The following is a 25980-nucleotide window of genomic DNA, read 5'->3' on the forward strand; positions in this document are numbered from 1 at the left end:
GAGGCTGTGCTTAGTATCTAGTGAGATGCAAAGAGACATGAAGCTCTTATTGTGACTGTCATTCCAAGGAGTGCCCAGACTCTGCCACTGGCACAAAGTCATTCTGGGTCAGGGTGCAGAGATCAAGCCCTGTGATGTAGGAGCTTTGGATGATGGCAAAACTGATTCCTTCATTCAGTGGAATGCTGGATGTTTAAGACTCTTCTGTTAGTTGATGTAAATTTGAAAATCACAGATACAGGAATGTCAGCTTAAGCTGAGGTTGTATAGAGAAAAGAAGAACAAGTACAGATGTCAGCCACCACAGGCACTGTGCTAAGCACAGTAGGGGATTCAGAGATGAATAAGGTGCAGTCCTCCTAGAGTTTACAGTCTAGAAATGAGTACGAGAAGGTTCACAAAACCAGGCATATGTCAGAAGGCAAGATGGCATGGAAGTTTCAAATTAGGTAGAAGTTAGAGGATTGATGACATAAAGGCTCAGAGATGAGGAAGCACACATTGTATCTTGAAAATTTCAAGGGACTCAATTTAGCAAAACAGTACAGTTAAATCTCCACATCTGTAGGTTCCACACCTGTAGATTCAACCAACCGTGGATATAAGAAATACTTTTTTAAAATTCCATCTGCACTGAACAAATACGGACTTTTTTGCTATTTTTCCCTAAACAATACAGTATAACAATTGTTTGCATTGCATTTACATTGTATGAAGTATTATAAGTGATCTGAAGATGATTTAAAGCGTACAGGAGAATGTGCATGTGTTGTGTGAAAATATTATGCCATTTCTTGAGCATCTGCTGATTTTGGCACCTGAGGGAGGTCTGGGAACTGATGCCCATGGATAATAAGTGCCAACTGTATATGAAAGGAAGCAGTGTAAAAGTTGGGTTCATATTATTAACGTGTTTAAAGGACTTCTATCCTTTTCCCATTCAGAGGTTATCATATTATTGTGAGATTATGTAATAACTAAATATATATTGGAATTTCGCAAACTCTGTTAAACTAGATTACCTTTTCCTGAACTTCATCCGAGGCTTCATGACTGGCATCCAGGAGGGCTTGACCAGTCTCAGCAGCAGATTGAAATCGGTCATCGTAAGAGTCAATTTCATGCTGTGGCCACAAATCAAAATGTCTCAAAATGCAGCAAGAAACGGGGCATTCAGCCAAATCACCTGCCCCCCTCCTCATACTAGGGAGCCTTTCTTCTCTACCTTATGCTGCTGATGCCTGTCCAGCAGAACTTCCCCACCAGCCACATCTGTTGGCAGCTCATCAGCATTGATTGCAGCAGTCTTCTCCTTCATCCAGCCTGAGAGTTCATCGAAGTCAGATGAGAACCGATGGTACCTGTGGGGAAAGTGAGGTAAAAGACAGCAAGGAGAAAACAGATATGAAAGGACATTGAACAGAGTTAGGTTTGGGTTGAGCTACCATGTGTGACATGCTCCTTGCTCTACTCCTATTTTCCCCTTTTCCTGATGTATTTCCTGTTATTTACAGTCAAAGTTTAGTGGTGCAGGTTGTAAGTCCTTCGCTCCAGGTTGTATATTTCTAGGGTAGGTGTGTCACTGTAGGATGTGACCCATGGGCATTGCATCTCCACCACCTCAAGGTCACACCTACCCCAGAGGTACTTAAAATGGAGTGAGCTGCTCACAATGCAGCCAATAAACAATACATGTTGTCATAGAAATAAGAAGCATCTCCTGGGAAGGAAGAACTGAAATTAGCGTTAGGATTCCTCATGTTTCTATCTCATATTTAACCCTATTAATAAGAAACAAGAACGGCAAAACACCCATTTTAAAATGCTAAATGCTCATCCTTCATTTTTAAATCATAACCATAAGCTAAGCAGTGTCCTCTAGTTATTTAAGGACTAACCATAAGTAGAAATACTGAAATGAGGCCTGGGTATTAGGGGTTTTTGTAAGCTTGTAATCCACATTCAGGAAATAATACTGAAGTTACATTGATGCTCTTAAGCTTGTATTTCATGTATTTCAGTTCCTTAGCTAGAGCCAGATTTTAAAATCTTTCTTCAGTTGGTTTTCCAGTTTTTTGAGCCACTTCGTAGCATCTTACAATAATACAAGCAGGGGAAGATGGACATCTTCAGATGGGTGGAGGTGTGATGCTAATCACAGTAGTCTCTCTTTATATGCAGGAGATACATTTCAATATGCCCAGCAGGTGCCAGAAACTGTAGATAGTACTAAACACTATGTACACTACGTTTTTTCTTATACCTACATGCCTATAATGGAATTTGATTTATTAATTAGGCACAGTAAGAGATTAACAACAATAATAATAAAATAGAACAATTAAATAAAAATTACATAAACATAACCATTGTGATACTAGGACAGTCAGTCTATAACTTAGACTACTACTAAGTGATTAGCAAGGGAGTAGATATACAGCACGATATGCTGGACAAAGGATTAGTCTTCCAGTGGAACAAAGTGGACCAGCCAAACATTTTATCATGCCTCTTAGAATAATAAGCAATTTAAAACTTACAAATTATTCATTTCTGGAATTTCCATTTAACATTTTCAAACTGTGATTGACTGCCGGTAACTGAAACCACAGATAAGGGGTACGACTATATTATATCAGTCTACACAGGTTTTCCTTTGGCGAGTTAAATCTTTTGTCTCTACTGAGCAGGCAGAAGAGCTGATTCCCTCGCTTTTTGACTCACTTTACTCTTATTTTTGCTCTTGCTATTACATCTGGGCCCTGTAGAGACAAGTAGAGAAATAAAGAAGAGGGATTTCCCACCAATAAGTGGCCTGCAGTTTTGCATATCTGCTGGTGGCCAGGGCACGAATATGCTCCCAGTTGGAGACCAGATCTTCTTTCATCTGCTGGATCTCAGGTGCATCTGAAGGATGGGAAACTGTCAGCTTCTCTGCTTTGGCACATAACTCCTTCACCTTTGGGATAAAAAGGAAACCTAGTAGGAAATCCAAGTACTCTGACTCCCCTTGGCAAAGCTTTGTGGGAGAGGTATGTGAAAAAATAATATGAATAACAATAATTTATAAATAGACATATGAATATATTTCTATTAATATGCCAATGTATTATATTGATAATTACAGTCCTCTACTTCTCCATCTCTCATTATGCTAAGTAATTTACAAAAATGTTCTCATTTTATATTATTCATTTAATAATACCATGAGTTAACAACTATTCTTAGTTTTCTCTTATGTGAAAACTGAAAGATTAAGCATTTTATTTGCTTAAGATCATCTAGCTAGAAAATGTCAGGAGCAAGGTTCTGACCTAAATCTTTCCTTCCCTGCCCCTCTATTCCTTTTCCCCAACTACTACTATGGAAGGTAGAAAGACATTTCTGTCCAAGAGGCCAAGAAATGTTCAGTAATGCTGGATCATTTTCACTGCAACCTCTGAGGAACAGGGTTACTAGGGCCAAATGTGGATATGGGTGGCTTTTCACATGTGATCAACCCTTTCATTATATTCAACCATAATCAGATGATGTCTAGGGCTTGGAATTTCATTACCATTACTGGCCAAATTATGGGCTCTATTATTCATTATTAGGGACAAAGACCAAAAACAACAATAAAGAGGAAGAATGAAAGAAAAAGTAGAATGTTAGAAGTTTGCAGTAACTGGACACAGGGAAAGGACTAAAATGAAATCACAGCAGGTGTGGATCTTTCTGTAGGCTGACTCCCCTGCGGACCCTCAGAAGTAACTGGTTTACATTCTGGCTGCATTTGTGAGGGGAAGAAGGAAAGGATGTAAATCATTTAAGAAAATAAGCTTGTTCTGAGTTCTAATGTGCCTGAGGTTTTCCAGGTTTCAAAAGGAAATCTAAAGGTAGATTAAGCGTCAAGCGTATTGAAGTTTATTTTAAAAAGAGAAGAAAATGTTTTTCTGATCTTGAATACAAAAAGAATCAGTATTCAGTTGCAACAGAATGAAATGTAAGGTTAGATGAAAGGATAGAGTCTGGCCAGGGTGTATTTCACTCAGTGAGATTACGATTCATCCTTGGAGTTATATATACACACATATATATTTTTAGTTGTAAAATAAATTAGAAAAACACAAGAGAATATAAACATTTCTGTATTTGTAAATAAAAATAATTCAAATGAAAATAAGCTATATCCAGTATCCATGTATGAGTTATGAACTAGAATGAGGGAATATATTCAAGTGCACCATAATTTTTTCTTCACTGAAAAGAGTGAGCTTATTGTGCTTTCTGGAGGCATGGTATTAGGCAAGATAGTCAACAATTGCCTCTTCCAGCTCAGGAGGCTAACCATTTCTCCAACAGCACCTTACCTTGTCACTCATGACTGCAAGATTTCTCTCAAGTCCCTTGTGACTGTGAAACAGTCCTTCAGAGGCAACAAGATCTTTTCCATAGTCCTCCGAGGTGAGTACAGGTTCCTTCTCCTTGATCCACTGGATGGCTTCAGTCACATCCCTGCAGACATTAACAAGAGCTCCAACCAAAGAAGACAGCATGCATTGCAGGCCAAATGGTCTAACAGAGCACACCGCAAAGACCACCCTAGTTTACCCAGGAGCAATTACCCTCTCTTCCTACATTGGAGCAAAAAGTAATATAAAGTGTTCTTGCTTAATGGTTATTTCCATTGAGATGTGAAGGATCTGGTTCTTGACAGCTGAGCCTGTAGAGATATGGTCCATATCTGGGTCAGCTCTTTACAAATGCTTTGCTTCTTCCTTACTCCACCTTCTATCTAATTATTAACCTGCTTCCCTTCCCTCTGCAGAGCTTCCGTTCCTAAATCACTAGTGCTATTTTTTAAATTATTTTGATCTCCAGTCTCTACATCCTTGGCCATAGAGTGGGTCACAGATTTCTTTACCCTTTCCTTTGCTGTCTCAAAGGCAAGTACACGATCCACCTTAGTTTGAAGTGTTGACCACTAATTGCTAACAGAAGTAGAAAGAGCCTAATACACATAACACAGTTTTTATAAAGCACTTCAAAGTTTTCTATAAAGCAGTGGCCAGATCTATACCTTTTGAATCGCTGGAGGTCTGCAGCACTGGACAGAGATTTCTGTCTCTGGAGAGCCAGACCATGAAGGCGCTCCCAGGCAGCATTCACCTCATCTTGCTTAAACTTAATTAAGGGTAGCTCAGGATGGTTTTTCTATCAAAAGAAAACAACACTGGAGTTAGACAGAGAAGAGATTATATTTTAAAACTATTTAAATACTTTCATTTTATGCTGGTTTGTATATTTTAGAAGTGAAGACTCACCCTTGTAGCCAGACACTGAACTGCCTCATAGCCCTAGCCCCTAGCTCCTTGATATACATTACCAAAACCTAGAAAAACGATCTCCATGACCCAAGGCAAAGTGCTCTTTCGGGCAGTTCCTTAGCGAGATTGGGGCATTTTGGCAAGAGACCGTGAAAGTACCCTTTTGTGTTTTGAAACATGAGAGATAAACTCATCCTGTTTCTACTCAATTCAACATACTCAATATCCATGGAAGTATTTTATTAACCTCCCAGGTGTTGCATCTGTGTCCACAGCAGTGGACCAGCCTATTAGCACGGGCTTTCCAGCCCTGATCTTATTTTTAGTGGTCCACCTTGTCAATGCTTGAAATCTCCATGAAATCCTGGAAACCAAGGAAAAGAAGAGGAAATCCCTTTTTATGAAATACAATTTAATTTCCTCAAATATTCGTACTGTGGCTCTTAACTTTTTTGGGGTCTTCACACCTTTGAGATCCAATAAAAGCTATTTTCTTCTTCCCATAATTATAGAAACATGCTTTCACATATGCTTTTGCAGAACATTTCAGACACTTTTGTAAACCATCCAAAGTAGTGAGATCTGTGAGTACTAGATTAGGCTAGAAGCATCAGTCTGTTTTGATACTTTGCAGTTTTGAGGCATTTCCATATGCCTAAGTCTCCTCATTCTTCCTGTCCCTATTTCTCTCCATTTTCATTCCCATTCTCAAGTTTCTCCAGACAGAATTTTCTATTTTCTCCTTCTCAAGTACCCAGTTCTTTCTATTAAAGCAGTGTCGAGCAGACAGTGTAATCTGTCTCGAAGTTATTCTTTCTGTGGTAGATTGGGAAAAATGCATGCTATTTTGCTGCTCATCCCTTCAACAGGTGGAGTATGTTTCTTCAAGTCTTAATTTCGGATGCTCTTTAACTTGCTTACTGATAGAATGTAGCGGAAGTAATTTTCTATGCGCTCCAGCACCTAGGTCTCAAGAAAACTTTCATTTATAATTCTCACCTTCTTGCAACACTGCATGGTCTACTGAATAATGACAGGTCACCCCGAGAAATCCCCCATCATCCTCACCAGGGTCCCAGGTATGGGATTGAGGCCACTTTAGATCTTTCACCCCCGCTGAGCCACCCGATAACTTCAAACACATAAAAACACCAGGTGAGGTCAGGAAAACAGCCCAACAGAGCAACTCAACCATCTGACTCACAGAGTCATTAACAAATAAGATGCTAAGTTGCTTGATTAGTTAGATAGTAATAGATCATTGAAAAACCCCACAGCCGAGAAAAGTGATGGAGGTAGAAAATTTAGAAACTACTGGAAATATGGCCCGAAAAGAAAAATGGAAAAACATAGATTATTTTTCCTACGCCAGCACTCATTCATCCTGAGGTCTTCTTTTATTAACGTAGGACAGTCATCCTCACTATAGAGTTGCAATCATAATGAAACTATAAATGGAAAAGCAAAATATACCCAACCATTGGGGTTTATTTATTTTATATATATACACACACATACATTTAGACTTACATATATATATTTATGTATATATATATATGTGTGTGTCTATGTATATATATGTATGCATCACACACTTAGGTATTTTCTTAAGTAAATAAAACTACTTCCATTCCTTCCTCAATCCTCCCAAATAATCATGTATAATGATAGTATGTATAATATTATGTATACATATATGTATGTATAATATTATGTATACATATATATGTATATATAATGGTAGTTCAACATTATTTTGTATGCTCTGCTACTTTATTTTTTTGCTTTTTTCGTGAAGAAAGAGTGCACTATTAACATGAGTAATTAGCGTACTGCATGGTACAGGAGCTGTTATACATGGCAATAGCTTTGCTGCCCATTGTGTATTTAATTCCTCCAAACATACACAAACACACTCTTCCTCCCTCTCAACCCTCCATTTCAATAGACTCGTAAGGCGTGGGTCTAGGGGGAGAGGAAACGGCTCAGAGTAGGTGACTCCAGGGACATGCCAGCTTCTGTTTTCTCACAATGCCCCATATCCGTCATATCCCACATACTAATAGCCAGAAGTTATTCTTAAGGATCAGAACCCTTTCCACGGACCGAGTCTTTTGTTCCCGCCTCACCTCGGCACACTCATTGGCATATTGGTTCACTTCATCCACTCGACCCTCTCTAGCTGCCAGGTCCACTTGGAAGTCTTCAAACTTCTTATGCAGAATTTCTGTGCGCTCCCAGTCTTCACCTAGCTCCACGGATGTCACTAGAGCCTCCTGTAGATACAGATGCGTTTATTCGGTTGCCAGCAAACACTTAGGAGTTTCTGCAGGTCAAAAGCTCAAAACCCCTGCTTGCATTCCCAGGACAACTCAAATGGAGATACTGGGGGAAATCGGGAGAAGCTCTCCAGGGAAAGGGCAGCAGCAGAAGTATATTTGTTAAGGTAGCACCTTGGCCCAAAGGAAAGTGCTCTTCTGGGCAGTTCCTTAGCGAGAATGGAGCTCTATTGGCAAGAGACTCTGAAAGCTCCTTTTTGTGTTTTGAAACATGAAGGATAATGTTTCTACATTAGCATCCTGCTTCTACTCAATTCAACATACTCAGTATACAGGAAAGTATTTTATTAGCCATTTGCTTATCTAAATCTTTAGTCTTAACTATTGAAGTATTCTTTAAGTATTTAGTAAAATAAAACCCTCCATCATTATAGGCATTGAGAGACAAAAATTAGAGAAAGAGCTGTCAATACTCTCAGCCAGACCCCAGAATAAGAGCAAAACATAGAGAGTTAAAAATCATGGAAGCAGAAGAGGGATGAGGCTAATTGTCTTTCAATGCATGGTCTCTAAGTAAGTCTTGCCTTTTCCATATTAAGATCCATATACTCAGACTTTCTCCATACAATGTTAACCCCCAGATACCCCAAGATTTTGGCCCCAAATTTCCTCTTCTTCCAAAGAACAAAGGCAGGGAACAGACATCCTGACTTCCTTGTGAATAGTCTGCGGTAATTTGCTTGGGGTACCTAAGACAGAGGAGTGGGAGGCCCTTTGTGCTTGCTGTCTTCAGTTCTTTACCTTGTCTCCGATCCACTCTAAGATGTCAGCACACTTCTGCATATACTGCTGGAACTGGAGGGCCTGCAGCAGCAGGGCACCCTTCTCCTGGGTCAGCTCCAACAGCAGGTCCCACAGGCGGCGTAGTTCCTCTATATGGGCCTTTAGGAAAGAGGGGCAGAACCACTCAGCCACAGAGGCTGTGATCAGGGAAATACTCAGAGACTTGTGCAAAAAGGGACCTGGATAAAAATTCTTTCTCTCAATACTCATGCATTAGTTGCTCAACAAATACTCCAAGGAGGAAATAGAATATATATGGAAATAGCTAATAAGCAAAGCCAAATGTGAACTTACATAAGAGAACATTTTGTAAAAATGCTTTGCAGTTTTTAAAGGATGGAATAATTATAAACAATAAGATGGGAAGGAGGAAGAAAGTATGGAAAAGTGCTCATTTGAACTGAACCTTACGGAGCAGAAAGATTTTTGACAGATCAATAATAAGCATAGCATGTTCTAAGAACAGCAAGCAGCAAGGGCAAAGGCAGAGAAGAAACTTAGCATAAACTGTCTGCCAGAAGTGTGAGAGCTGTAATTTTTATAAGTTATAAGAAAATTATTGGCACCAAAACAGTAAGAGTGTTTTGGGACTACACAGTTTGAGACCCTATGGAGGGCTTTGAATGCCAGGTTAACTCAGAACACTATGTACTACCTGTCTTACATAACTGAAATTGCCATCTGTGTTGTATTCTGTAACTACTCCATCGCTCTGGATAGCATGTGGACCACATATGTCTTCAAACCCTGCAGTAGTACCATTTGCTATAGCCCCAGCGATTCTGACAGAAATGAAGATTTTCAAACATTTCTCAAATACTTTAATTAATGTAGATGTTGGTTACATGCAAAACTGTTCATAATACAAAAGTTAGTTCTATTTTATAGAAATAAACAAGTTTTGAGATTCTTCTTTAAAATAAGATTCTATTCTGGCTAAAAATCAGTGTTCCTTGATCATGTTTCGATGACAGAATGGGCTAGAATTGCTTTGCTATATAGAGAAAGGCCAGACCAAGTTTTAAGAGATATAATGCAAATTTGTTTTGACAATTAAAAACTACACAAACAGTAAAATATTCACTCACACAAACAAACTGAACATACAATGTTAGCACAAACATTTGAAAGAGTTCACCGATCAAATCCAAAAATAGCTGTTACATTAATAATAGGTTACAGAGTATAAACGCTTATTGAAATAGTGATGATCTTCAGTTCTAGATGTTCAGAGATTTTCTGAATACATAGAATTTTAGGAGTTTTTAGAAGTAATAATAAGGGACAGTTTGGAGAGGTACAGTAGTAGCTGTAGCATATGAGGTGTGAAAAGAAAGGCATCAGACAAAGAAAAAAATATTTTGGAAACATTCAAATGAGAGCGTTCTTTGCTTGGAGAAGTTAAGAGACAAGGACATTGAGCTTAGAGGAAATAATTAGAAAGAACACTGGGAAAAGCTAATTGAACTGGGGGATGTGGAACAGGTTTAGTTAGGCTTGATCTTGAGCCAAATTATCCTGCAATGTTATGCCATTTAATGACAGCTTTCATATCATAGTTCTCTTTGTCCCAAGAAACACAAAGATATCCAATCATTTTTTTCTCCCTCAACCCCAGTGGAAGATAAGAGGCAGGAGTCCTGGTTCTCAAGTCAGCCACCTCAAGGTTTATATCTGATATAATCAATTAAAACCCTGATAACATAATCAATAATTGGAAACTTCTTCAAGGACCCATACATATACCTTAGTTTCTTCATGGGCAGAATGACCCTCAGTAAATCGTTCTTCCCTGGTTTTTTTCAGTTCAGACATGACTCTTGATTTTGCTTGCACCTCTGCTTCAAAGGATTCATGCTTCTGATATTTCCCCTAAAGTTTAGAAGTCAGAGTTTTTGGCTAATGAAGCACAGTCTTCATGGGAAATGTTCACTCTAGGTACAGCCACTAAACACAGGTTCTCAAAGAGTCCTAGGCTCTGTTAGAGGCCATAGTCTGTTCCTGTCCCCACTGCCTTTAGGAAGTTTTCAGTAAATACAGAAAACTATATTGAGCCTTAGGACCTATGTTGAGCCTTAAATTAAAGGTTCAGTAGACTGCCATAGGAATAAAAGAGCATAACACACGGTGTCCTCACTCATCCGAAAAGAGGAATAACTAAATTTTTTTGGAAGTAGAGCACAATGAGGAAGATGGTAATTATAATAATGGCTGTTTAGAAAACTCGAGAGGTGTTTCTTTTTTTGTGTGCTGTGTCTGTTCTTGCAATATATAAATTGATCTACTTAATATGGCATATTATTTTGTTCTTTTTCTAGGTGTTTCATGTCCAAAATCAATTGCTTCTGATTATGACTATGTCACATGCTATAATTTTAGGTGATACAGAAACGGATAGGAACTTTCACCAAACTTTTACTAAAACCTCTCATTTGAAGTTAAAAGCCTGGGGAGAAATGCCAGATGTGGGTGAAGGGGAGGAAGGCAGCAAATCACACTGCCACGTGTGTACCTATGCAACTATCTTGCATGATCTGCACATGTACCCCAAAACCTAAAATGCAATAAAAAAAAAGAAAAAGAAAATAAATCACAACAGGAAAAAAAAGCCATGAAAAACAATTTAGGAAAATAAAACTCTGGTTAACTCATCTTTCTCTGAAGAGCGCCACATGCTATAATTTTAGGTGATCAGAAACGGGTAGGAGCTTTCACCAAACTTCTGCTGAAACCTCTCATTAGAACTTAAGAGCTATGAACAGCAATTTAGGAAAAATGTAAGAGCCATGAATAGCAACTGAGTTAATCAGGTTAACAAAGATTGGATTTTTGTTAACCTGGTTAACTGTTATCTTTCTGAGAAGAGTGGAGAACAGTTGCTTCAGAAGCATTGATGACTCTTCACTCTATTTCCCTTCTTAACATCCCAAAATATCAAAATCACATGGTTTGTCAGAAATTTCTTGAATTTGCAGTTGATGGTTTGCTTGTACATCCATTTCAGATGAATATTATCACCATCAAGTTCTATATAGAACAAATTTCCTTTGCAAATAACACTCTGATGTTTAAGAAATTGAAGACATGGACTATTTAGACAAGGAACTTCTGTTCCTCACATGTAGTCTAATCTTTGTATGACATCACCCCCACTACAGTTAACCAGACGTACACTTAAATTACCGTAATGTTTGTTCTGGATCTGAAAAAAATTGATGTGATTTTTTACTTTCGGCATTGATGAATGCTTGACCGTGAAAATATATAAAGAATCCTATGCTTTTATCAATGAGCAATATCCTTGGTTAATGACTTAAAACAATACAGGTTCTGGATGTAAGTTCATTGTAAGAAACAGTTCTGTGCTTTCAATAACTGAAAAATTGAAAAATTTGAAAAATCACATTTTGTTTGGTGTTTATGTTCTGTCTCCCTCTCCAACTTCGTAAGGGAAAACGCACTTTTAGATTTGCTCTTAATTCAATTCTTTAACTTTCCATCCCACTGACTTATTTTTGTTTCTAAATGGAATCTAATTATACCCACACATACCCATTATCATTAACATAAAGAAAAACCTATTTCCCTTAGGAAGTAGGTTTCTCTATTTCCTATTTCTCTTAGGGTTTGCTCTGGGGCAGTCAAGAGAACTGAGTGACCTGTATATTAGTTGGGTCTTCATAGCTCTTATCACTTAAAATCTTGATTTTCTCCATGATCCACTTCCCCAGATCATCTGCATCTCGCTTGAAAACTTGTAAGTGGTAGGACTCCTCAAGCTTCTGACCCCTCTCAGCGACCCGCTCCTTGAACCTTTGATACCGAGTCAACACCTCCTGACGCCTCTCCTGGATCTCTTCTGCTGTTTCCAAAACCTTTGGCCCGCTGCTCTCCACAACCTGCAAGTTAAAAAGATTCTGTTTGTTGCTAGTTCTCAAATATTTAATGTGTTGCCACGTTTATATGTGTCAAGGCATTAACTCATGTTGGACCCATGTTCAGATATCCTTCTGAAGCCTGTAAGTGACTATTGTTAGAAGGGCTGTAGTATATTTATACAATTTTTAACCAGATAGAGCTACTGTTTAGGTAAAAAAATTCTTGATCATCCAGAAGACTGTCCCTACTTTTTACATAAATTTGTGCTAGGATTTAAGTTCTATAGATAGAATTATATTGGACTGATCACAGAACAAATTTAAATTAGCAAAATCACAGAATTCTGGATAGATAAAAAGAAGTATAATGTTATTGCTTTCAAGGGCTAAAAAGGTGTTGACAAGTGCTTATTATTTGGAACATAATTTAATAAATAATTAAGAATGGCTTGTATTGATTTAGTTAACGATATATGCAACAGTTTGTAAATTTTGTTTTCTTCACATTTAAAGCTCATATACTGTTTACTCTTTATTTGCTTTCTCACAAAAACTATAAATCAAAAGTTCAGCCATCTTCTACCCAAATATCACACAAATTTCAAATTATTAGCATGTCTGCAATTGGTTTTGGAAATATAAAACCTTTTACTCTCAAACAATATATAAGTATCTTTTTCCCATAGAGGGAGCCAACCTGTTTGTGAAAATATCCAGCAAAATCACCATAGGGTTCACCTTCATTCATCTGGATATGAACATCATTTTCCCTAGCTTACCTCAGCCAAAATGTCTAATATAGAGTTTAAATTTTAGTCTCCTGTTATTCCTCCTTAGTATAATCGCTACTCTGTGAATTGCTATTACTGGCATGACTATAGAATTAGATCATTCCATGGAGACTCACGTTGTTAGTGGATGTTATTTTGCTTCAAGTTACCTAGTTATTCTCTATGGGAACCGACTTAAGTTATTACTGGGCTTTGGTGCTGCTCAACGTTATTGTTCACTAAAACAAGTTAAAATGAAAATTATCTACTCATTAAAACCCAAAATAATTATTAATGTTCCTGGGAAATATAGTATAGAAATTTTAAAGGAGACAGCTTTCATAATAACATTAGTGACAAACGGCACAATTGAGAAATATGTACTCACGGTTTCCTTTGTAAATTGCTCCATTTTTCCTAAAGGTTTAGAACCTGGCAAGATAAAACGTGTCAGAAAGAGAGAGAGAGTGAGAGAGAGGGAGAAATAATTCACATGGAACTGTCTAGTCCAATTCAAGTAGAAAAACAGAAACGTTAAGTATGCGGGGGAAAAAAAAAAACTCATTCTTGATCCTAGAATCCCACCAGTCACAGACAATCAACATTATCTTTAGAAGACATATTCAGCTGAGGCAACTGCTAACTTGTACAGATACTGGGTGACGCAGCAGTTTTGGGAGGCTCTGGCTCTCCAGGTTACTCAATATGACTTCAAAAAATGAAAGTAAGGTTTCTGGATGAAAAATTAGGAGAAAAAACCCCACATATACAAACTAATGAGGTCACAAAAAATTCGAAAATAGGGCTGACTTCTAATACATATGGTACAAATCATCCTATTTTATGTATTAATTTTAATGGAGAACAAAAAGAGGTAGACTTTTTTCCCATAGGCATAGTTGTATTAGACTAACTTATAAAAGTGAAGCAAAAAAAGCAAAAAGAAAAGAGTGGGGTGGTCTTAGACCTTTCTACAAGGCTTTGGGGTTAATTTGAATAATCTAATTTCCATGATATACCAAGAAGATTTTGATTCTACATTTGTGGTTTCCCCTGTTCTTGGATGTCACAGAAAAACTGAGAGTCCTTAACATTCTCTTCCTCAAAGTCTGGATTACTTTACTTTTCCATATAGCTTTATTACATTCAAGTCAAATTTAGTAGTAAAGGCAGGAACATGATTTTAGAGCGTGGACTGTAACACATATACACTGAGGAACATTTGTCTGAGGTTGGGATAAGGAAGGGTTATTATTTTACCTTTAAGAGAAAAGAACCAACATCTATGAAATATTTAGATGATATTAAGATGATCAATTTACATTAATTTCTAATCATTAAAATTTCTATGAGGCACGTATTGAGAAAACAGTCCCTAAAAAAAAAAAAAAAAAAAACGCTTTATTCTATGGTAATCTGGTTTGAAAGTATTTAAATAGTCAAATCCATATCAATATGACTATCATGGCACTCTGCTACTCATATTTTTAGTCAATCTCCTCCTAGTCCATCAACATTATTCATTCTGTTTTCCTGTTCCAGAATCATCTTACCAAGAATGCCAAACATGTGATAACCTTGTGACCAAAAAATAGTATGACCCATTGTGAATAGGGCTGTAATAAACATATGTGTGCATGTGTCATTGCAGTAGAATGATTTATAATCCTTTGGGTATATACCCAGTAATGGGATTGCCGGGTCAAATGGTATTTCTGGTTCTAGATCCTTGAGGAATCGCCACACTGTCTTCCATAATGGTTGAACTAATTTATACTCCTACCAGCAGTGTAAAATTGTTCCTCTATCTTCACATCGTCTCCAGCACCTGTTGTTTTCTGACTTTTTAATGATCACCATTCTAATTGGCATGAAGTGATATCTCATTCTGGTTTGGATTTGCTTTTCTCTAATGACCAGTGATAATGAGCTTTGTTCTTATGTTTGTTGGCTGCATAAATCTCTTCTTTTAAGAAGTGTTTATTCGTATCTTTTGCCCATTTTTGATGGGATTTTTTTTTCTTGTCAATTTGTTTAAGTTCCTTGTAGATTCTGGATATTAGCCCTTTGGAACCAACCTTTGGAACCATCCAATCAGTGATAGACTAGATAAAGAAAATGTGGCACATGTATACCATGGAACACTATGCAGCCATAATAAGGGATGAGTTCATGTCCTTTGCAGGGACATGGATGAAGTTGGAAACTATCATTCTCAGAAAACTAACACAGGAACAGAAAACCAAATACCACATGTTGTCATTTTTAAGTGGGAGTTGAACAATGAGAACACATGGACACAGGGAGGGGAACATCACACACTGGGGTCTGTCAAGGGTGGGGGATTTAGGGGAGGGATAGCATTAGGAGAAATACCTAATGTAGATGATGGATTGATGGGTGCAGTAAACCACCATGACACATGTATACCTATGTAACAAACCTGCACATTCTGCACACGTATCCTAGCACTTAAAGTCTAATAATAAAAAAAGAAAAGAAAAATGCTTACTAATTCTATAATGTTTATAAAAAAAATAGTGTGGCCCAATCAGCAGAACTGATCATACAGAAATAAAAATGTCTATTCAACATATGTGTTGGGAAAATTGCATATTCACATGAAAAATAATGAAATTGGATTCATACCATGTACAAATATCAGCTGAAATGGGATTAAATACTTAAATTACAACTGGAAACTGTAAAACTCCTTGAAGAAAACCAGGAAAAAAGCTTTATTGCTTTCATAATACATAATGAAAATTATATATTTAGAATGATTTTATATAATTTTACAAAGGCAGGAGTAATTTGGAGGGCTGTTGTATTTGGCCACGGCTATCACCCCTGGGAGAGTCTGTACTTTACGTGGTAGTTTAATCAGCACTGAACAGCTTGCCTCAGCCTCTACTCAGGCATCAGAGCGAAGTGAGCTATTTGGTCTTGCCAATTGCTTCTTGGATATGGTACCAGAAACAAAGGCAACAAAAGCAAAGATAGACAAATCGGACTACATCAAACTAAACATCTTCTGCACAGCAAAGAAAACAACAACAAAAAAAGTTAACTTATGGAATGGAAGAAAATATTTGCATATATCTAACAAGGAGGTAAAATCCAAAATAAACAAGGAGCTTCATCAAATCTAAAGCAAAAATAAAAATTAGAAAATGAGCAAAGAACTTGAACAGACATTTCTCCAAAGAAGGCATACAATTGGTTAACAGGAAGAAGAAAAGATGCTCAACATCACTCATTATCTGGGAAATGCAAATCAAAGTCATACTGATAGAATTGCTATTTTCAAAGAAAAAAATGATGAGTATTGCTGAAAATGTGGAGAAGTTGGAATAATTGTGCGCTGTTGATAGAAATGCAAAATGGTGCAGCCACTGTGGAAAACAGCGTAGCATTTCCTAAAAACTAAAAATAGAAGTATCACATAATCTAGCAGTCCCGCTTCTGGGTAACATCCAAAAGAATTAAAATCAGGATTGTAAGGAGGTATTTGCACTTTCGTGCTTTTATGTTTATTGCAGCACTATTAACAAAAGCCAAGAAATGGAAACAACTGAAATGTCTATAACAGATGAATAGATAAAAAAGTGACATCTACATACAATGGAAATTATTAGGTTGTAACAACAAAGGGAATCCTGTCGTATGTGGCAACATGAGTGAACCTTGATGAAATTATGCTAAATCAAATAAGCCAGTCACAGAAGGACAAATACCGCATGATGCCACTTTATATGAAGTATAGAAAATAGTCCAACTCATAGAAATAGAGTAAATGGTGCTTGTCAAAGGCTGAGGGAAGAAAACATGGGCATTAAATAGGTATGAAGTTTTACCCATGAAAGATTATTGAGCTCTAGAACTATGCTGTACAACACTGTACCTTTACACAATACTGTACTGACGTTAACAATCCAGTATTAGACACTTCAAAATGTATTAAGAGGATAGATGTCACCTTAAGTTTCTCACGACGTTAGAAAAAATAGTGCATAAGAATCATCCTGGTCTTTAGAGCAAAATTGCAATATGAAAGTCTACAGGAGACATTCAGGAAAAGGTATCATACATAAAAACTGGTGAGTTCCTTCAGTTTTCTGTCATTGCAGGCAGCAGAGATTCAGGGTAGTTTGCTTGAACAGTACTCTGGCTGCTACTCTGGCATTTGATGACTTAATTTTCAGTCCCACCCTGGACTCAACGTCCCTTGAAACTAACATTGATTCTCCAGTCTCTAAGCATTGTTTTATTAGTCCCTGAGATAGATGGAAGGGCATGATGAAAAAGTCTTATACCTTGATGGTTTAACACTTGGACCTCTTACTTTCTTCTTGTACTTCTACAGTCTCCCAAGAATATCCATTGGCTCTGATCACACAGAGATCCTTATTTAAAAGGACTCAGGAAAACAAAATGCATGATAGAAACCACAGAAGTATAAAAGGAGGTAAAATCTATAAAACTGAATGCTCCAAATTCCCGTCAATGATGGACTGGATAACGAATGTAGCACATATACACCATGAAATACTATGCAGCCATATAAAGAATGAGTTCATGACCTTGCAGGAACATGGATGAAGCCGAAACCATCATAGTAAACTATCACAGGAATAGAAAACCAAATGCTCATATTCTCACTCATAAGTGGGAGTTAAACAATGAGAACACATGGACACAGGGAGGAAAACATCACACACTGGGGCCCATCGTGGGGCAGGGGGCAAGGGGAGAGAGAACGTTAAGACAAATACCTCACGCATGTGGGGCTTAAAACTTAGATGATGTGTTGATAGGTGCAGCAAACCACGTGGCACATGTATACCCATGAATAAACCTTCACATGAATTCAAAAACTTAAAGTAAAAATAAAATACAATAAATAACTGCATGGTATGTGATATAAATTGGTGCTGAGAGGTTACAGGAGACACTATAGAGTTGGTTACAGACAGATTAATTAAAGAGAAAACAGAAAAAGAGTTTTATTTTTTGATTAGAGAATTCAAACTCGAGTAATAAGTAAATTTTCAAATAAAGTTAAGGGGTAAATAATCTTAGAGGACCTGAAGTGAAGTTAAAGTGAATACAGTTGACTGCAAAAAAAAGTAAATAAGCTTTTTATTTTTTTGAATTGTATTATCTAAATGCTCTGACCCATATAGAAGTCAAAAATCAGAGAGATTTTAAAATGAGAATTACATGCTTAGCAGTATTTAATACAGTTTTACAAGGGCAGGAATAATGTGGAGGGCTGTTGTATTTGGCCATGGTTATCACCTCTGGGAGGGCCTGTATTTTACATAGTTGGTTAATCAGCACCGAACAGCTTGCCTCATCCTCTGTTCAGGCATCAAAGCAAAATGATCTCTTCGATCTTCTCCTGGACTCAGAAACTTTAAGAGATGCTTTATATCCCAAAATTCTAAAGTCTTCTCAAGTGGAATCACTAAAATCCATCACTATTTTCTGTGGATCTTTTAGAGTTCAGCTTTTTCTGCAGATTACCAATAAAGACAAATATTTTAACTTAAATGTAAAACTGATTTTTCTCATAGAAGTATCATTATTTTATTATTATAAATATTTACTTTTTGTTTCTCCAGAAATAGTTTTCTTTTAAAACGTCTCCAGTTTTAATTTCTAAATGGGTTAGAACACTAGCTAATGCCATTCAAATAATTTTACAAGGCCTTTTCCTGCAGCCACTTCGATTTATCACTTTAGGTTTTCTAAGGTTATTTATTCCTTGACTCTTTGCTTAGAGAATTGCAAACTTGAGCAATATATAAGTTATCAAATGTATATTGTGCTCAAGTTTGTAATTCTCTAATAAAGAAATAGAACTCTTTTCCTATCTTAATCATCTCTCACGTTCTTATTTATTATTTTTCTGTTAACTTATTTTGTTTTACTGCTCTGAGTAAGGAAACCCTAAAACTATGGATTTTTAATGCAATTAACTATGTAATTGAAATTGGAAGACAGCTTACGCCAATAGAAAATACATTGCATTTGAAGCTAAACTATCTGGTTTAAATTCTGGTTCCAGCATTTAATGATGGGATGATGATTGGAAATTTACTTAAAATTTATTAAGCATATAATAAGGATAGTAATGACGAAGACCTAGTCCAGAAAATCATTCTATGGCTCAATTTAGGTGGCAGACTGAAAAGCACTTTGCATCTACGTCTATATGGTAATTATTATTGCAAACCGATTTGAATAATGCCAACCACGTATATTTATGCACTTAAATTTATGCATCGAATCATTCAATTTTGAAAATCAGAATGTAAATGACATGGACCTGATATGGGATAATTTCTCATAAAGCTAACTACTTATGTCTTAAAGTATAATTTTGCAATGTATCATTCGCATATCTTGCATAAAATTGCTTCATGCTCCTGTCCACTAATAATTACTTCTGATTACAGCGACCCTGAAGAGAATTATCTCAGCCTAAATTATCAGAAGTTTTGCACAACAAGCATATTTGGTGACATGGTCCCACTCAGGGAAATAAACTTAAAAAGAGCTCAGTGAAAGAATGTAATTTTTCATTTGAGTAGAGGCAAGTGGAAAAAAAAGCCAAGTGTGGAACTAAACATATAATTGCCTTCAAGGTCATGACTAAACTATAAACTTTAATTACTATATTTATGGTATTAGATTCTCAAGATGTTAATGAAAGCCCTATTTAACATCTAGGTACATGTCAGTCATACAAATCCAAGTGGATTACCTGTTGTATAGCTTCATTTTACTATTAAAAACTGTCTCCATGGCCATGTGCTGTGACTCATGCCTGTAATGCTAGCACTTTGGCAGGCTGAAGCAGGCGGATGACTTAAGGTCAGGAGTTCGAGACCAGCCTGGGCAGCATGGTGAAACCCGGTCTCTACTAAAAAAAAAGAACAAAAATTAGCCGGCATGGTGGTAATCTCAGCTACTCAAGAGACTGAGGCACGAGGTTTGCTTAAACCCAGGGAGGCTGAGGTTGCAGTGAGCAGAGATCATACCACTGCACCTCAGTCTGAGGGACAGGGCAAGATTCTGGTTTATTTTTTTTAATTGTCTCTAAGTGCAAATATATTATACATCTTATCTTTATGCATTCTCTACGAAACCCTTGCCATTCTCTGTTGAGTAATGTGAACATAGTCTAAGTCTCCCTTTCTATAATGTATAGCTTTGAGAGATAAAGACTGTCTCTAATTATGCATTTACCCATCCAGAAAACTATTATAGAGGGTTTCTATGGGCAAAGCATTCTATTAATCGGGAATGTGGAGATGAATAAAGTAAGATACCCTCTTTAAAGCAGCGTACAGATTAGAGAGAGCTAAGACACATAAACTGTGACATAATCAAGTATAAAAATCATGCCAAATAGAGGGTCCAAATGATGTCATAGAAACAGAGAAATGTGTGTTTACTGTAATGAGAATAGGCTGTAGAAGACATCATGGGAGAGACAATATTTTATGACTCTTGCTGAATTAAAAAAAATAATAAACCAAGGAGCTGTGTACGGTTTTATCCTACTTTCTTTGAATTCGATGATAAATCAACCTCTGAGGATATTTACTAAGTCCACAGAGATAATAAGAATGACTAAACATCATTTACTGCCTCTACACCAAAAAAGGAAGCACAGCAGCCACAAACACACTGAAAAGGTTAATGTAAGTATTTCAGTAAATAGTCTTTGATGATTAAGAGGTGTGTATTTGGTCTTATTTGACATAACGTGTGAATATCATTGATTGGAGCACGTGCTTTTTTATTGCGTCCTTTATCTCTTTATTCTTTAGACTACAGATAATTGTTTTGAAAAATGGTGACAGCACTGCAAACATTAGGCTGATGTTTGTGTCCCAGAAAAAAAGGAGTACTTGGCAGAGAAGAGAAGATACCTCAGGGCTACACTTCCAAAAATGATTAAGAAAATAGCAAGATGGGAAGCACGGGTAGAAAATGCCTTTTGGCATCCATCAGAAGAGCAGTTTCTTAGGATTGCTGCAATAATCTGGACATAAGCCAAAGCCACCAGCATTATAGCTACATGATGTCCACAACATGTACAATGTCCACAAGCTTGGTTAATACAACTGTGCCAGTGTCCACACATGCTGGATTCAGGTAAACGAGGAGCAGGAGGATAAAAAACCAAAGCCCACCCTCCTGCAAGCAAGGAAAGCCAGTGAATACACATTCAATCACTGATGTCCGATTCTTATTTATCGTCTTCTCAGCTGTGAGGCAAAAAAAAAAAAAAAAAAAAAAGAATAAAAGAGGCTCTAGTTTAGGAAACTAATTGGATATGCAATTTATTACATTTTCATTTGCTTATTCAAATATTTAGCAAGTGCTTACTATGTTCCATGTACTGTATAATATGCCAGAGTAAAAAGTCACCATTTTAAAAGCCAATATTCCAAATACATAAATTGCTGCATTTGTCACAGCCAGCGACATCATGAGATTCACCTCTGGTAGAGGTGACAACTCGGTGAAACGGACTCCATGAGGGTTCTTACCTTTGGTGGTTTAATGCTCTATTTTGTGCTAGTTGGCCTCCTGCTAGGAGGTGCCAATTTCCAGAGAACATCAGCTGTAAAAATTTGATTAATAAATGCCGTGCAATTTTAGGTAAAATAAATATATTTAAAGTTAACAGGGAATAATTTAGCAGCTTCTGTCCTCTCCAAGCCAGAAGGCATGGGTTTCTTTAATCCTCTGTATTCTAAGAGCAAATTTACAAGGTAAGAGGAACATCAACACACAATGAACTTCTTTTTCCATTTTATTTTCTCTTGTTTTTCCCTCAGCTTGGAATTTGTTTTTATTACATGCATGAACACACACACACATAGAGCTAGTAAAATTACTCTATGTTTATAATTTGAAATGAAGGTATGTTTAATTACAGGATTTAAGGCAGGGTAATAAAGCAATCAGATTTAAGTTGTAAGAATAGCTCAGTTTGCAGTGGAGAAAGAAGCTTGAAGTTGAGTAAGTACGGATGTAAGACAGGTAGTGTTAGCTATATCAACTTTTAGGGATATTGATAATATTTAGGAAATTATTATTTGTTACAAAACTTCAAAGTAGAGAGGACGGAGAAAAACTGGTGTGACCCTCTCACGTAACGGAGCTTTGTGCATATCAGCTCTGTAACAGTATTGCACTTACAAAAGCATAAATGAGTCAATCAATTAGAAAAATAATGACATTTTTCATGTCATTTGAAGAACATTAAAAATATGCTATATAAACTCAGTGATACTTCTTGCATTTCTTTTTCCCTCTGTCCTCCAGTTCTTTAAGTATTCTCTGAAGCCTTTCTTGTACCCAAACCCCCGCACCCACAATCAACAGCTTTTCTCTGACTATTCTTCTCTTCTGTATCCCAGACTTTTATTTGATAACATTCACCCTTTTTATATGATCTCTCCTTAACCTTTGCCTTTCTGTTTGATTTTAAAATATCATGAGATTTAGGGTTAAGAATAATGAAAGTGTTGTGGCACAAAGCGGGGGAAATCACACTGACAGCTGTAGGATTTGTTTTGGCAGGCTAGAGAGGGGTGAACATTTATTAACATTTGCTCAGTAATAAGCTTTATCCTATTCCGACTGAATCATGAGCGCTGGAGAAAAAATCACTTTTTATGAAGCATGTATGATATGAAGACTCAGCAAGAGAAAGAAGCGTCGATGAGGTAGGATAAAAAAGAGTTCATAATCCTAAAAGCCAAAGGAGAGCGCTTGGAAGAGCCATTGCCTAATACAACTGATGGATGGTCTAGAAAATCAGAATGCAGCATGGTGGTACGTTGCTTTATCCATTCAACCAATCATTTTTATGTTTATTAATATGCACAATGCATTTGATCACAGTGAATGCAACATCTGGGCTTTGTATTTATCATGAAAGAACTGATTATTTAATGAGTAACTTAATTAAATTGCTTACTGATTAATACTCAGATAATCAATTTAAAAATTTGAGTCATTCTTCAACTATAGAAGCTGGAGGCACCACGGATAACACCTAGTCTTTTTAAAGGATACTGTTAAAATTATCATGTCTTACAGACAAATATTTTCATTGCTTTAAAATTAAAGTGAATGTTTATACAGAACATTTCAACAAAATCGATTCACTTTAAATAACTTGAGTGGCAGAAAGTTTAATAAAGTCAGATTGAAAAATATGTCTAGTTGAATAAAGATCAAATAGAAGCTATTGAGTTTAGCTATTAGTGAAATATTTTTTGGTGAGCCTTGGGAAACCAGTTTCAATAAAAGGCTGATAAAAAAGACAGATGGCTGACAGCTGAAGGTGAATAGGAACCAGCAACTATACAGAATCTCAACTAAAGATCTTACTTGGGAGCCGCGGTGGCTCCGGCCAGTTGTCCTGGCACTTGAGGAGGCCAGGCTATGAGTTCAAGGCCAACCTGAGCAACATAAGAAGCGCTCATTGATTAACAACAACAACAAAAAAATTTGGGCCAGGCACGGTGGCTCAAGCCTGTAATCCCAGCACTTTGGGAGGCCGAGGCGGGTGGATCACATGGTCAAGAGATCGAGACCATCCTGGTCAACATGATGAAACCCTGTCTCTACTAAAAATACAAAAAATTAGCTGGTGGCACGTGCCTGTAATCCCAGCTACTCAGGAGGCTGAGGCAGGAGAATTGCCTGAACCCAGGAGGCGGAGGTTGCGGTGAGCCGAGATCGCGCCATTGCACTCCAGCCTGGGTAACAAGAGTGAAACTCCATCAAAAAAAAAAAAAAAAAAAAAAGATCTTACTTCAGGTCACTGGTCTTACCAAAACCATGTCTTAGCTTGACTTAGGTGCTTTTTTAAAGCGTCTTTTATTTCTTTATTCCTCAGGCTGTAGATAATGGGGTTGAAGAAGGGAGACAAAACTGCAAAGGCCAGAGCAATGGCTGTATCCCAGAACAAGGAGTAGGTGGCAGAGAAGCGCAGGTACATGAGAGCCACACTGCCAAAGAAGAGCAAAAAGACAATGAGGTGAGAGACACACGTGGAAAATGCTTTGCGGCGGCCTCCAGCTGAACGAATCCGTAGAATTACAGCCACGATACCAATGTAGGACATGAAGATGAGCATCACAGCTGTAATAATCTCCACTGCATGGATGACATCCACTACCTGAATCATGACGATGGCTCGTGTGTCTGTGCAGGCCAGGCGCAGCACGGGGAGGAAGTCACAGAAGATATGCTCAAGGTGATTCGAGCCACAAAATGGCAGTGTAGAGATCCAGACAATCTCAGGAAGGGGTGTGATAAAGCCACAAACACAGCAACTTAAAGTCAGTTGGGCACATAGCTTGGGGGTCATGATAGTGGGATAATGAAGAGGGCTGCAGATGGCCAGGTAGCGATCAAAGGCCATAGCTGTCAAGAGACAGACCTCGCTGATGCCGGTAGAATGGAAGAAATACATCTGCAGGAGACAACCATTGAAGGAAATGCTCCTTCTCTCACTAAGCAGGCTAGAGAGCATCTTTGGGATTGTGGCTGTAGTATACCAAATCTCCAGGAAAGAAAGAGCACTGATAAAAACATACATGGGAGTGTGGAGGTGAGTATTCAGATGGACCACTGTGAGGATGACCAGGTTTCCAACAACAATGAAAGCATAGATGAAGAGCAGTGGAACAAAGCAGACAACAGACTGAATCCAGGAATAAGGGAAAGCAGAGAAGATAAACTCCTGAGCGATGGTTCCATTGGGGCTCTCCATCTCCAAGCTGGAAGTGAGAGTTTCAATTTCCAGTGCATTCAAGGCTTCCAGGAAGCATCGACTGTTAGTTAAAGAAATACACTTATAAGAAGCCAGCCTCTGGATAGAGTCCTGTAATGGGGATATAAAGGGAGACAAGGAAGAAGGACACGGTCCATATTCCATAGTTACTTACAACTTAAGTTGTGTGGGAAAAAAAATCAGAAAACACAGTCAATATTTTGGATGTGAGATTCTCAAATATTAACATGCATGAAAATTACCTGGAGAGCTTGTTCAAACTTAGATTGCTGGTCCTCATAATGAGAGTTTGTTCCTAATCTTTATTTCTATGGTAAGGCCCAAGAATGTTCATTTCTAACCAATTTTCAGGCAATGGTGGTCCTGCTGGTCAGGGGACCATGTTTTAAAATCATTTTGTTTAGGCAATCATAGAATTAGACAAAGCATTCAAGGAATCACAAATAATTAAGACGACATTCTTTCCCATATTTAAATCTTATCTTCCCACACTGTTCCAATTTTTTTTTTCTCAAGCTCCCAGTTTATTGGATTCTTGGCATATGATTTGAATGGCATATTTTTTATAGTCAAGACAAAGCCATTACTGGTGAATTCTTTCAACCCTCTTCCTTTCTCTAATAACCCTCCCTCTCTTTATATGTATATTCTTAACCATAATTCAGAGAATATTTGGAGAAGAAAAGCTATAGAAATAATCGTAAGTTATTTTACCTTCTTTTAAAAGATGGTGCATTCTATCTCCTTCTTTTCCTTCTCTTCTACATCTGCTTGGTCAGGAGATCTTGAAGGGGTTTTGTACCAGAAGCCTTTGGTCAAATGAAGTAATTCATGAAAACTAAGTATATTAATAAATGCTTGATATAGTTATACAGCTGCTCTGGTACAATTGAATGGGGTAGTTGGAAGGGCAGACCTGCAGTGCCCTATAGAATACAATTTAAACTGCACACATTATAGGATACTGTCCTATTAATTTATTCTCTTTTCAGAATGATTTGTTTTACTCTCTATCTCTTCTGCAATTAAACATGCACATTTCTTCTTATCTTGGGAAAAAATGCT

The 25980-nt window shown here is 37.3% G+C and overlaps 2 protein-coding genes across 2 annotated transcripts in view; both read right to left on the minus strand.

Moving 5' to 3' along the window:
* Positions 1-13491, minus strand: part of SPTA1 (spectrin alpha, erythrocytic 1) — a 100586-nt gene extending 87095 nt beyond the window's left edge. The window contains exons 1-10 of the mRNA XM_035279487.3: positions 13468-13491; positions 12091-12330; positions 10178-10303; positions 8390-8530; positions 7439-7585; positions 5063-5196; positions 4353-4497; positions 2805-2959; positions 1226-1361; positions 1023-1124 (exon numbers count right to left, since the gene is read on the minus strand). Coding sequence (XP_035135378.3) covers positions 1023-1124; positions 1226-1361; positions 2805-2959; positions 4353-4497; positions 5063-5196; positions 7439-7585; positions 8390-8530; positions 10178-10303; positions 12091-12330; positions 13468-13491 — 1350 coding nt within the window. The remainder of the gene's footprint in view (positions 1-1022; positions 1125-1225; positions 1362-2804; positions 2960-4352; positions 4498-5062; positions 5197-7438; positions 7586-8389; positions 8531-10177; positions 10304-12090; positions 12331-13467) is intronic.
* A 10417-nt stretch (positions 13492-23908) lies between these two features.
* Positions 23909-24931, minus strand: LOC100394098 (olfactory receptor 6K2). Its single transcript, XM_008984676.6, has one exon. It carries the CDS (start codon positions 24892-24894, stop codon positions 23947-23949), a length of 948 nt encoding a protein of 315 aa, XP_008982924.3. The 5' UTR covers positions 24895-24931; the 3' UTR covers positions 23909-23946.
* Between the last annotated feature and the right edge of the window lie 1049 nt (positions 24932-25980).

The sequence above is a fragment of the Callithrix jacchus genome, chromosome 18 (genome assembly GCF_049354715.1).
Source record: "Callithrix jacchus isolate 240 chromosome 18, calJac240_pri, whole genome shotgun sequence".
In the NCBI taxonomy this organism is placed as follows: domain Eukaryota; kingdom Metazoa; phylum Chordata; class Mammalia; order Primates; family Cebidae; genus Callithrix; species Callithrix jacchus.